Here is a 14,042-nt window from a genome sequence, read left to right as displayed (position 1 = left end):
GTTAGGTTAGGTTATGTTATGTTAGGTTAGGTTAGGTTATGTTAGGTTAGGTTAGGTTATGTTAGGTTAGGTTAGGTTATGTTAGGTTAGGTTATGTTATGTTAGGTTAGGTTATGTTATGTTAGGTTAGGTTATGTTAGGTTATTTTAGGTTAGGTTTAGTTATGTTAGGTTAGGTAACGTTTTGAAAATATATTCTTACACTAAGAGAAGAAAAAATTTAAGTGCGTTTGAGCTCAGTGTAGTTTGTGCAATACTTGGATCTTCGAGGGATAAATATAATGGGTTTCCTAATTAACTGTTTAACCTCTTACTTTAGCTGTGTATTATCATTTATTTTCAGGTATCTGTGATTTATTTAAAGACGCTCTCAGTAATACACATATTATGGCGTCGGTAGTTAAGACGGCTAATCAGTAATAAACAAAGATGCTCTCGTGGTGTAATGTAAAGTACTGCATCGACATTTGCCTGATGACACGGAGAAAATGCACGAAATCCTTCAGCTAAACTATACGTTCTTCTGTCCGTGATTTTATCCCGGGGTCTCCCTCATACGAAGGGGGAGTTACGAGACGTTCTGTGCAATATTAGCAATATTTTTAAAAGCGAACCTAATGCAATACGTAATTGTTTTAAGAATTTATATTCTGTTGATTTCATCGCGCGTTCTTTATTTCACATGAAGTGAAACATAATGTAATCCTACAAATGGACTGTGACTTCCTGTGCACTGTGGCCTATAATATAAGATATTAAAATATGGTCTTATTTCTTCAGGTACCTTCTCTTAAACTCTTGGAAATATTTCCTTCCAGAAGCCAGTCGTTTCTTTAATGTTGAAAGTCTGTTAAATGTTCAGGTCACTGCTTCTTCATCTTTCGAATTTCATTTCTTAACAACAAACCATCTTCCAGAAAGGAAGAGGCTGCCCAGATTCTATTCTTTCTGTGAATAAAGTTTAAGAGAGCGAAGGTTGGAGAAAATATATTTTCCATATTCTTTTCATATTGGGCTTCGATGAAAATCTGTTCGATACGAAACGTCGAGCTCTTGTATGTGTCAGGTCGCCAGCCATTGCGTCGCCGTTCAGATAGGTTCGCTGTCGATGGAGGTAACAGGAACATATACCAATTTACATTGTGTTTCTTCCAGTCAGGATTCTGCTACCATTAGTTGTTTCAGTAAGAATTCATATGTCACTGATGAGTTTTCGGGGATATTACGTCGCGTGGGCTGGTAGAAACTGACCGACGTTTCAGAGATGCTTACTGCGATGATGATCTCGTGACAGCGGCACGATATGATACGATATGCCAACAAAGTAAATTGTGACATGTGTAAAGGTGTATTGTATTTGTTTTGGTTTCACTGATAGCTAATTTAGCGAAGTGCTGTGCTGAGCAGCGAGGATTTCTACGCTCTCTGTACGTGATTTTGGCAAACTACTTCGTCTGGTTTATATACTCGGTGCTGAGTGTCGGATCAATGAAATCACCGATTGCAGATTACGTTCATGACCGACTGGGGCAAATGTTTGCTGCTGTGATTAGCTAATCCTACTCTCCGCATTAATGTCGTGATATTTCATTATGCAGTTATGAAACATCATCTGAGTTTCCCGTGCGGACACATCTGGCGAGTAAATAGACATTTTAATGTAATCAGTGCTTATGATCCCATTTTAGGAAGGTTTGAAGGTCGTGTTACATGGCAGTACTTGTGAAAGGGTGAATTTTGTTACTGTGTTAGAGTCGGCTACGTTATCGGATTGCGGTTATGAAACACGGTCCCCAAACGCCATTGTCTTTTCGCCTTCGGTCACGTCACATGACGTCACGGGAATAACATGGCCGTCCTCTGGAATGTTAAGTCATGTTTTGAAGTATTTTTTTTAAAACCTGTGAATTTTCTCACTTCCGTTTTCATTCTTGTGACTCTGTAGTCAACATGTTCTAGGTTTTTTTATTGACTGTACCATTTCCAATTCTGTTTTTTTTATACTAGTTCTGTTGCAGGAATTCCACAATTCTAACAAAATCCTTTCTTGTCCATTTCCTTTCAGAAAGTAAGGCGGATATTGTAAGTTTACGTTGGTGATTCAAATTCTGAGAATTCAGTAGATGTTATTTCAGTGCGTTGGTAGTATGCAAGAACATTGTTCTTTTATATGAGCACGAATAACGTTAGAACTCTGACTTTTTCTTTTGCTTTTATCTGTGAAAGGATGGAGTGGGTACTCCATAGTGTACATTGTGCTTAAAAAGAGCGTCAATGTGGGGATTTTTGTTGACGGAGATGGGGTTTAAAGAAACATGTTTAACCTCTGTTTTTGTTGATTGTGTCTATTATGTTGTTATATGGTACAAAATTAACAAGACGCATACCGATTTAAGTTTTGTATATATGTGATGTGTCAAAAATTTGTAAGGAAATTCTTAAGTTGTATAAATTGTGAACAGGAGACTTTAGAAAAACTGGAACGTGCTAATTTCAGCTCACTTATATTGTACTTAGGAAGTTACATTGTACCCAGTTTGAGAAAGTAAATTCGTACGTACATTCGGTTACCCTGATGATGCAGGCTGTAAAAACGTCCGAAACGTCAAGTCAGTTTCTACGAGACTTCACAGCGCAACGTCCCACAAGGCAGTATCTTAGCATGAGAACTTGAAATTTCATCTTCGCTAAGTTATATTTCATTTTGTACATTCCATGAATTTTGCCACTTTTAATTCCAGGTATATTCGTTTCGTCATCATCATTGCCATCTTCTGGGTGTAGTTCATCCCTCAGCATTTGATTCAGACGTCTGGGATCATTTGGCCTTAATGGTGTGTATTAAAAAGCGTGTTTCGTTAATCTGTTTGTCTTCATTCTGTATATTTGCTGCACTCAGGTAGTTTGGTAGTCTTATATTCCTCCGATAATATTTAAAATATTTGCTTTTATTTAAATTTAATATCTGTCCTTTCCTCAGTACATGTTTCAATAAGAATTACTTTAAAACTTCTCTATAATATCACAGGAGGTGTGACATTTCGTAATTTGACACATACAAATGTTTATAAAATTGGTTATCACATTCATCACGCAAATAGTAAGAGCCGAGACACAAGCAATCAAAATTACTTGATCGTTTGTGTCTTCCGTTCGTTATCATTTATTTTTTCTAATATTTGTCAAGTTTCTGAAGTCTCCTAATTTTATATTTTACTCTTTTAGACCCCTTCATCGTGCTCTCAGTTCTCCATCTTAAAATGTTAATCACCCGACCCAAACGACCTCGAGGAGCCGATCTCAATCGAAACTTCTACTTAATTAAAAGGGAAATGAAAAGGTTTTCCTCTCAGTTTCCACCGCCGTTACTGTGGCGCGTGCTGTTACAGCGCCAGACGCCTGGAGTGTGTAATTGCACGGGGTGGGCTGGTTCATAACGCCTCCGAATATTAATTATTGGTGCGCAGATTTGGAGGAACAGAGAATGATGTAAGAAACTGGAAGAATACGAAAGAATAGACGGACGCAATGGATAGATGGAATCAGATAAAATCATTGAGAATTTTCCATCCTGTGAGCTGCAGAGCGCGACACTGTAAAAACTGCCAGCACAGTAGGAAGGAAGAAATTATTTATTGCGTTTTAAAGAAAGATGTGCCTACAGAGACCACTGCATATTTATACCGGGCACCTTTCAAATTACTGCCATCAGTAATATCGTAATGTCAGGTGAAAAGTCTATCCTAATAAGTGAAATTTTTTATTATTGATAGTACAAAAAGTATAGTGCTGTGACGGCGTGTCCTAGGTAAAGAATCCAACATTTGGGGTTGAAAACATATGATTTCCAAAAACATTTTCCTTTACACATTTTTACGCATTGAGCCAAATGGCATACTCCTTCCGGTCCCTGGACTTATGGGACTGTATAATGTCGGGAAATAGAATCTTATTTAATTTCACACTATTTCGAGAGAGTTGCACTGAATGTACTCGAATTCATTATATTGTTCTAGATTTTTTTATAGACTTGTAAAAGTGTCACAAGGATCTTCAGTCACACACCGACTAAATTACTTCTAATTGTTGTGGAAATTGTTTTTAAAAAATCTTGTTTATCCAAGAACTGTGATATTTTGAAATAAAGTTTTATACTAACCGTGTGAGCTCTCATTATAGCGGACCAAAAGTTATTTTGGTCAGAACAAAATCTTGTGCCCTGTTTTAAAATAAAAATTTATACCAACCGTGTGAGATTTGTGCCTGTTTTGTTCTTAGTCTGTGTCACATTATAGGCCTATAAGCCTACTGTGGGTTCGTTTTAATTAAATAATGTTGCGGGCTATTGACGGCTTATCCTCTTCTGCAAGGGACATATCAGATGAAAAAGTCAATTTATCTCATTAGGTACATATATTGGAAAACATTGCAATATTGGTTCAGTTCTGTAATTTACCTGTGAACCGAAAGCATGCAGCCGATGGTTACGCCACTGAACAGAAATTTGAATTTTATTTGAATCCTCTAATTTTAAAGACACTATCACAAGGATGACAGTGATATAAACAAGCTCTGAAAGTGTATTTCGTACTAAAATACACATAATATCCTCATGCGTTCTTTGCAAAATGAAGTTGCAGATATTAAATCAGTCTTGTTTGATATTTCCCACTTTGTCCACCAGATCGCAGCACCTCGGGTCTACCTCGCGACATTCTTTATCAGTCATTATGTTATCACCGCTCGTAGGACATTCAAACTTACAATTTTGAAGTTTTGCACAATAACACAACCTCCACATCAAATTTGATTCAAAACTGTATAGTGATTCTCGAGTTGAATCGACTGGACAGACAGACGGACAGATAGACACGCCCAGATCAAAATTCCTTCTCACCATATACTTCGTGCAAAGAACGCATAATAACCAAATACACATTTGATAGACTAATAACTGCTTTATGTATAACTCTGGAATATTAGTCACGAAAATTTAATTAAATAGACAATGGGTCTATTATTGGGAGTAATATAATCATAATTATTTATCTGCATTTTGGTATATATTTACTCCCTTATGGAAGATTCCTTGCATAAATTTTTTCTGTATAACTCTTATTTTACCACATATCAAATTCCTTACTTTAATTACGTGATCAATACAAGATGGTGAATATATATAATTGCTTCTTTCAACTGCGTATCTTTTCCATTCTACGGTACCTTTATCTCTTGTCTATCGATTATACTTTGTTTCCAAGTAACTACAGCCTTTGTTGTTTCACAGTGAGGAACGAATTCAGAATATATAAGGAAATTATATGTTACAATAGATTCTAGACTACCTGTGTGACGTAATCCATAGGGCATGCTACAAGACAAAGCCAGTGGCTAAACTGTGGCCAAGCGTTCTGTCAGAATTTGCACTGTGCTTCACATTATGAAGGATTACGAGGGATTGGCTCATAGTAGCTTAGGGTTGTTATGAGGGAAGGGTGGAAAGATAAAACAGATTTGCATTATATGCGAACAGTAAGTTAATAAAACATAATTACACAGATTCGTAATAAATGACATTTTCGGAGAATATAAACCGAATGTTCTATGACATTTTATATGGTATAGTTCCAAATTATTATTTTTTTGTGATCCGATAATTTTCTTCGAGTCCTCGCATCGTGGAACGTTAATATTAAAATATTTCTTTCCATGAACATTTGAAATATCGTAATTCTTTAATTTTTTTGTAGCCTGGAACACAGAGTTAGCGAAACTACTAGGTTATAAATTTTGGGTATTATGAAAATATTTTGTGCCAAGGATTTCTGCCATGTCCATTCGTTTAAAGCCCAGTAGATGGTGAGAAAACAGATTTCCTGTGACCATTCTGAGAGGATGGGTCGTTTTCTTATGATCTCACTTGATGGCTTTAATAACTAATTATCATCTTCAACCTCTTCTGAGCAAAACTCCACCAAACTTCACTTAAAAACTTTTTTTTTTCCTTTGAGTACGCCTCAACTTAGTCGAAGAATCCATTACTCCGATAAGAAAGTTTTGTGGCCCGTCTCACTTTTCCCATCATGCAATTCTCGGAAACAAAATTGCTCTATATACCGTTGATTTAACGTTTTATTCTACGTAGGTGCTCCGTAGAGAGACATCTTACCGAATTTACCTTTTCTTTTAAATCTCTGAACGTTTTGAACATTTCCTCAAGTTGGAACTTGTGGTGGCTACAAAGTGCACAATTTAATATCATTACTTTATTGTCCACCTACGTTAGCGAGTTTTAAAGTACGGGGCCTAGTTTCTTGCATGCGTTATGAAACTCGCGGATGCCCTTTTAAATGAACGGTAATGATGTGCTTCAGAATACCGTTGTTTCACATCACATCCTATCCTTCACTCTTCTCTTCAGTATTTCCAACCAAAATGTTATACACATTTCTTGTCTCTCATGCGTTTTACATGCCTCGCCAATCTTATTAATTTGATTAACTTACGTTTTGAATTTTTGTAAGTAATGAAAGCAAAGATTTCCTATGAATTTATGATTTCCGTGTCCCTTGTTTTGTTTGCCATTTCTAATTGCCTTTATAATATAGGTTTGAAAAATTGGAACCAATTTTTATGAAACTTTCTAAAAGACTAGAGATTGCATAAACGTTTTCAGCTTAACAAACTTTGTTATTCTGTACTGTTAAAAATAAATGTATAAGTTCTGTTTATACTATGTTTATCTATTGAAAAGCCCGTTCAGCGCGGGGAAACACCCAGTGGAACAGCCCGAGGGATTTTCGTTCACTTGTACAAACTTTAATTTTCTGTACGATATAATTCCAGTGTAGGCGTAGTGCGTAGAATAAAATATCTCGAAGGAAGCGACCAGATTGCGGGATAACTGCCACAAATTAATTAGTTTTCATATAGAATTTTTTCGTTTGTTAATTGTCGTTGATTTGCGTTTTGTGTAGGCAAGTAATATTTGATAAAGGGACTAATGTTTTTACAACTGAGAGTATGGAATGATGAGGGCGGCTATTTACGCATACTCTTTAAAATCGTGGGATGAAAAATATATTGAGTCGATAATCAAAATAACATACACACGCTCAGTTAAGCACACTTGTCCGGAACTTTGTGAGGGATGAATACAGTGCTTTTTATATATTTCGCTAAACATTCCTTCTGAGCTTTGCGATGTTCAGTCTACACATTTACTGTTTTAATTCATTTTGTTAGGTCACTTTGTGTCTTAATTTGTCTTCCTTCTCTGTGTGCTTACCTTCTCACCCCATTCGAACTATATTTTGTTGTTTTATTTCCATTTCTTTTTCACAGGTCTCTTGTCGATTTCTGTATTCCAATATATTTCTATATTCCATCAGTAGGATATATTGGATATTTTGCCATTGCCGTATGAAGACTTTTCCACTATCAATTCGTTACTTTCAGCTCCATGAACCGAAATGTTTACCGAACAGAAAAAACACTAATATCAATATCATGTATATAAGGATGTATTTTATTTTCTCTAAACTGCGCATGGTTCTGGTCTATTCAGAATACATACATGGATATACTTCATTGTGTCTGTACCCTCTTTCGATGCTATTATACATGAGCTGGCCGATTGTCAATGGTTTCAGCGGGTTTGCGTCAACGCTTACAATCAGTTCAATGCGTATTCAAACCTCCTATTTGTTGCTTTGAAACATTATACACATATATTTGCATAGTCTCTTTATTTTTAAAGCTGCTGAAATATCTGCAATAGGCAGCAGGTTTTGAGGTTTTCACGCCTTTGGGTACGAATATCGCTTGATGCCTCCATTATCAGGGCGACGAGCACTCATCAGAGACCCCTGAAACGTCGATAAACTTCGACAGACTATACGGCGCTACAACCTAGAAGATAGCCATTTTACAATAAGCAGGATTATATTTATCTTTTACGCGGTGTTTCATTTCTCCAGTGATTTGAACCTCTTCAAATGGATGATTTAGGAAGAAATTATATACTAGGGTCTACAATTTATGCTGTAACGGCCTTGCTTGCGTTGCGTGGTCGGCTGGCGATCTGGTGACGTCGGCCGGACTGGTCCGTGTTCTTCCCGTGAACACAGGCGAATCAGTTTTATTGCGTCTCTCGTCGCGGATTGACGTTGATAATATGGTGTACAGTATTAAGCAACGTGTGTTCTTAGTCGAAACATATGCCAAATATTCATCCTACGGAAGATGCCGCCGTAAATATCGCAGACATTTTCCCGGTGAAAGTGTTCCTAGCAGGCCCACGATAGAGAGATTAATAAAAAAAATTTGTAGTACGGGATCAGTTTTGGATAAAAAGAAGAACAGGAAACCACAATTCATTTCGGCAATTTCCCAAGAAGAGCTTCGTCAAGTATTTCGAAACATGTTAACGAGATGTGAAGCTTGCCTGCAAGCACAAGGAAGTCACTTTGAACATCTTTTGTGATTTAAGGTAAGAAAATTAATGTAATAACATGTGTTAGTGACGAGAAATATTCGTAGTTCGCTGTTACTAGCGGCACTGAAACTGATTCGCCTGTGACTCACGGGAATAACACGCGCCAGCCTGCCGACGTCAACAGTGCACTCGGCCGAGCACGCAATGCAAGCAAGGCCGTTACAGCATAAATTGTAGACCCGGTATTTAGTATTAAGTTCCCAATTTTATTAGGTCAGTCGCTGATATAATATAATGTACGAGTTTGAGATACTTACCTTACCTTTTCATTACACTGTCTTGAGATATCTAAAAGAATAGCTGTAAGTTTATATGTACGAAACTAATAATTCTGTAGATCAGAGATTCTTAAGAAGCTGATAACTTTATCAGATGCTTAACGAATTTACTACCATTTATGGAATGCAAATGTCCCTTACCGTGATCTGAAGAATCTGCCGCTGAATCTTATATTTATCATATGATTTATTTTTAGCGCCATGAAATTAGTTCGCCTGAAATAACATATTTAACTGGGACGTCCTAGTTTTCTATAACACACGTTGCTTCTGTGCATTATAAATATTATGATTGCGACTGTGTACGGTAAATACAACATTGGTTATAAATCTATGTAATTAGTTTTAGTGAGCTGCGAGGTAGTGTGAACATCATTAATATGTTTGCAGTCCAAATTAAAATAATTTAATTCAGCGAGATTATGTAGTGTTGGCGTACAGTAACTCAGAATAGAGTGATCGACCATTTTGGTTACGAAGTCACATTCATAAGGCGAATTTTTCTAAACAACTTGTAATACCCAGTTTAAATTAAATTTTGTAATATGTGTAGAGAAGTTAGCAGAACTTCTAAATCGGTGACCAATTTTTGTGCATTTTGTTCACAATACACATTTCATGAGACCTGACTCCGGATTTCAACCGCGGTCCGGTCTTGTTTGTAAATTTTCATAATTGGTTCATAGAGAATAAGTACATGTTTTGTCGTTGAAACGCGTAGTTTAATAAACCGAGAATCGACATAGCCAATTAAATGAGTATCAAAACAAACTAATAAAGTAATTCAGGGTAAATTATGTAGATGCATGTCGGCGAGACTCTGTGTCAAATCATTATAGGAACATGAGGCAGGCTACAAGGAAGTTTGATCGTAGGGTGTAGTACGAATTTAGAATACTGAATACAAACCTGCGATACGTCGTGTTGCGGTTACTCGTTATGAAACTACGTACGTACGAATTTACATAAATTTCACGTTCTCATGGACATAAAACAGGATATTTACATGGATACAAATTATATGTTTTGAAACGAGCAGAATTTTTATCTGAAACTGCAACGCCATGGTAACAAGTGCGGATGGTTTTGCCCTACCTTTTCCATTTTGTACTTAAATAATAGAAATATTTTTTACCAGTATAAGCTGTAGTTGAATTATTTCCAACAATTCATTTAATTTATTTTTTCCACACAAACCTTTTCACACAAATACCTCTGTATGTGAAAGGGTGGGAACGACCTGTTTGCTTTTCGCCGTGCTGAGGTATTCAGCTATTTGAGAAAACGCTGGATATCAGAAACGGGCTAGTGTGTGGATGATTTACGAGGAGGGGCTCAGAAGCTGTATCCAGTTTAGGCCTACTAATTGTGCTACACTGATAACTCGTTCCTGCTTCTGAATAATAGAAATTCCTCACTTTTATCATATTTTATACCCTCTTTTGTCTTTCACACCTTTCCGTTCATAATTTTCTTTCCATTATGCCATGAAATTTAAATTATTTTTATACTTTTATAGCTGTAGTTTTGTAGAATTTCTAATTAAGATTATTAGATTTATATTAAGTCTTAATTCATTGACAAGGCTTTGCAGTACAAAAGTTTAATTTGAAAGAAAGATTTTCCTTCTAATAATAAAGCAGGTTAGTGCAGGAGGAAGGTATGCTATGTTTCAAGCAATGAGATGACGTTTTCACAATCTACAGTCTAGTGCTGAAGCGAGTACATTTAATGACCGTAATTACCTTTGGAGGCATTTTAATTGGACCAAAGTTCCTTCATTAATATTTCGATACATCGGGTTGATACAGGTATAACAATTATGATTATTATCAGGTTAAATCTCACGTGGGCTAGAGGCTGTCTTAACTGAGATACTGATATCTGATGAAATCTTTATGGTAATAGGATGTGTAAAGTAAGGTGAAATCGTGTCGATAACACAATGTTTAATGTATTTTTTTATTTTACAGTAATAACCTTCCCTTCGGAAAAATTGTTCCTTCATACTGAATGTTACATGTACCCATTCATTTTCCTACATAGATTATTTTGAAAACTTGAAGAAATGTGTTGTAACCTCTCAGGATTTGAGGTTTTCACGGTGGCGAGTCTGAAGGTGGCTGTCTTCTGTTTGCCGACGTTTCAGAGGGTCTGAAACGTCGGTAAGCTTCTACCAGGCTACACGGCGCAACAACCCAGAAGACATCCATCTTCTACGTAACTTTATCGTCCGCCGAATTCATTCTTCTGTGTGTGTAATGGCTGAGGAGGAAGGCGCTATCTGGACTAAGCTATCACGAGTCCCGGGGCATTCTTGCCAAGATAACCCAACTTTGTTTTCCTGAATGGCGACGATGAAGCTACCCTGTTCAACCACTACCACCGTCACTCTAAGGACAGATAGCTGGTTGTTGCTTCGGGCTTGGAATCATTATCATACTTACGAACATTCTCTTCTCTTCTTCCCCGGGAAAGATTCTTGTTATTGGTCGATGAAGGTTCGGTCCGCGTCCTCGTCCTGATCGGCTGTTCGCTGTTGAACTCGTTCTGTTCATAGCAACTACAGTAGAAACACTTGCACAGTTCTATAATTCCTTCTTCTGTGATAGTTTTTGAAATTTTCTTCTTGGTACAGGCAAGTTTGGAGATTATGAGACAAATATATTGCCAGTTTCTGTATTACTGTTTTAAACGACCGAAGAAGGAACACTTAGAAGTTTGCAGATTTGTGTTTCCGTTGTTCTAAAACTTCCTTAATAATTTCACGGTGCAGGACCATCACTGAAAAGCTGACAGCCGCTCAAAAAAATTCATGTTTTTGAGCCTGGTTTATTTGACGTGTTTAGAAAACGAAAACTATTAATCGACCTCTTCTCTGGGCTGTTGACTCCAGTCTTCTAGTTTGTAGCCAATCTTACGAATCTTAATTACTCATGCAATAATGCGATACGTACGTCGAACGTGGTATTCTGGGTTGTGATGCCGTGTAATCTTGTAAGTGGTTATCAACATTTCGGAGGAAAGTATCATCTTCATCCTTATTTTTAAGGCTCACTATCCGAAATCGTATTATATACAGAGATTACAAATTATAAAATTCAAGTAATCTGCCAAACAGTTCTTTTACATATAAACAACTTGTGGTAGCTGTGGACATCGGTGAATGTCCCTCTGTTGCGGTGAATCCTAAGCTTATGCGACAGAATAGTCCTTCTTCTCGAGAATATAACAGTCGCTCAGCTGGTCAAGGAATTCAAAATCTTTTACAAAATCCAAAGAACCTACTACTGAACCCTATCCGAAGACAGATGAAATTAGTCCATATCCTCACACCATAGTTCTTAAAAAGAACTATTTTAATGTTGTACACCCATCCATATCTTTGTCTTCCAAGTAGTCTCTTCCATTTAGGATTTCAGACTGAAATGGAGTATGAATTTTTCATGTATCACAGGTATGCGTTATGCTGTGACTATTCGATGCCTCTGTATCAAATGACTTTAACAATATTTGGTACGAAATACAATTTATGAAACTCCTCGTGTTGTTAAAAGTAATGAGTGAGTGTTGTACAGTTATGCGAAGATTAACTGAAGTTGAGAGGAGACATGTAAATTGATGTGTCCGGGCATTTGCAGGGACTGATCCACCAAACTTCATTCTGCACGAAGCGTAACGAAAATGTGGTACTTGAAGGGGCTTTTCAGCTTATATTGTAATAGGATGTTGGTCCTTTGCAATACAGATTCATTTCGCCAGACAATGTGTGCCCATATACTTAATCTAGCGTATCAAAGGACAGGGGAGAAGAGGTGAAGGGGAATTGAATGAGAATGAAATCGCTGATCAGAAGCAGGAATAAAAGTGCACAAAGGAATGCTTGATAAAACAGGAAGAGACTCTTAAAAGTTGAGGGTAAGTTTGTGCCTTAGACTTACACAATAACATGCAACACACAACAGCGCCTATATTCCACGGAAAGAAAGTAAAAGACAGAAGCATAACAAATAAGAGAAAGTACTTTCTTCATGATCTCAAGCATTTTGATGCTGGTCTCGACGAAGAAACTTTCTGTGTCTTTAAAATAAGTTCGGTTTCTTTGTTCAGCGCTAAGCCTATTCTGAAAGTTCTGTCGAGTTTTCAAAGTCTTATGTCTGAGGGATTTGTTAGAGTGTGCAATGAGGTGTATGGGTGGAATTATGAATGGATGGATGAATGTCTTTGCCACAGTGTAAGTCTAAGTTAATAAAAATTCTGACTTTGCTACAGGTAAAGCTTCGTGCTTCAGGAACAATTACAAAATAAGTCTCGAAAATTCAGTCGAGAGATTGTGTCTGTCTTGCGCGAGGGATTTGTTTCATGAAGATTTCTGTCTTCTGGGTTATTGCGCTGTGTAGTCTGGTCGATGTTAACCAACGTTTCAGAGGTCATACTGCCTCCGTCATCAGGGCGATGATCGCCCTGATGACGGAGGCAGTATGACCTCTGAAACGTTGGTTAACATCGACCAGACTACACAGCGCAACAACCCAGAAGACAGAAATCTTCATACTCATCACCCTGATGACGGAGGCAGTATGACCTCTGAAACGTTGGTAAACATCTATCAGACTACACAGCGCAACAACCCAGAAGACATAAATCTTCATACTCTGATGACGGAGGCAGTATGACCTCTGAAACGTTGGTTAACATCGACCAGACTACACAGCGCAACAACCCAGAAGACAGAAATCTTCATACTCATCGCCCTGATGACGGAGGCAGTATGACCTCTGAAACGTTGGTTAACATCGACCAGACTACACAGCGCAATAACCCAGAAGACAGAAATCTTCATATTCACCGCTGTGAGAACCTCAAGTCTTACAGATTTGTTTCATGTTTGAAACTTAGCAACTAAAGGAATGAATATTTGATCAAATTCGGTATATTTATTCTTACAAATTCATGCCAAGTTTTATTATTCTACAGCTTAATGTGTGTGTCTAATGAGTATATTAATTTTCTGATACATCGACTCTTTGACAGTAGGTATCCGACTTGAATCTTGGATTGTTCTAAGCGATTTAAACTGTAAGTTTCGTATCTGTAATGTTAAAAGTGCTACAGGATTAAGGGTGTTCCACGTTCTAACTATTTAGGAAGTTTTTTCTCACGAAGATTGTGCATAAAGACCATAGTGATATTAAATGACAGGGCATTGCGTTTTACAAATCCTGCTATATTAGAAATTTTTCAGAAGTACTTGTAATGTGAGTGGCG

General features: G+C 37.1%; 1 protein-coding gene across 7 annotated transcripts in view; it reads left to right on the top strand.

Annotated features, from left to right (window-relative positions):
* The window catches only part of LOC110838884 (uncharacterized), a 224,089-nt gene that overhangs the window by 64,208 nt on the left and 145,839 nt on the right, over positions 1–14,042 (top strand). For 6 of the 7 annotated variants that reach the window (XM_087347137.1, XM_087347132.1, XM_087347136.1 and 3 more), the window contains exon 2: positions 2,741–2,833. In XM_087347137.1, coding sequence (XP_087203263.1) covers positions 2,741–2,833 — 93 coding nt within the window. Of the gene's footprint in view, positions 1–2,740; positions 2,834–3,224; positions 4,251–14,042 lie in introns of those variants that run through there. The other variant, XM_087347138.1, reaches the window with a different exon arrangement.

Source organism: Zootermopsis nevadensis, unplaced genomic scaffold (assembly GCF_977971745.1).
Source record: "Zootermopsis nevadensis isolate Lab colony 2312 unplaced genomic scaffold, Znev_1.0 Znev_ptg000011l, whole genome shotgun sequence".
In the NCBI taxonomy this organism is placed as follows: domain Eukaryota; kingdom Metazoa; phylum Arthropoda; class Insecta; order Blattodea; family Termopsidae; genus Zootermopsis; species Zootermopsis nevadensis.
Note: the sequence above shows the minus strand (reverse complement) of the source record. Positions and strands in the feature narration are given on the sequence as shown.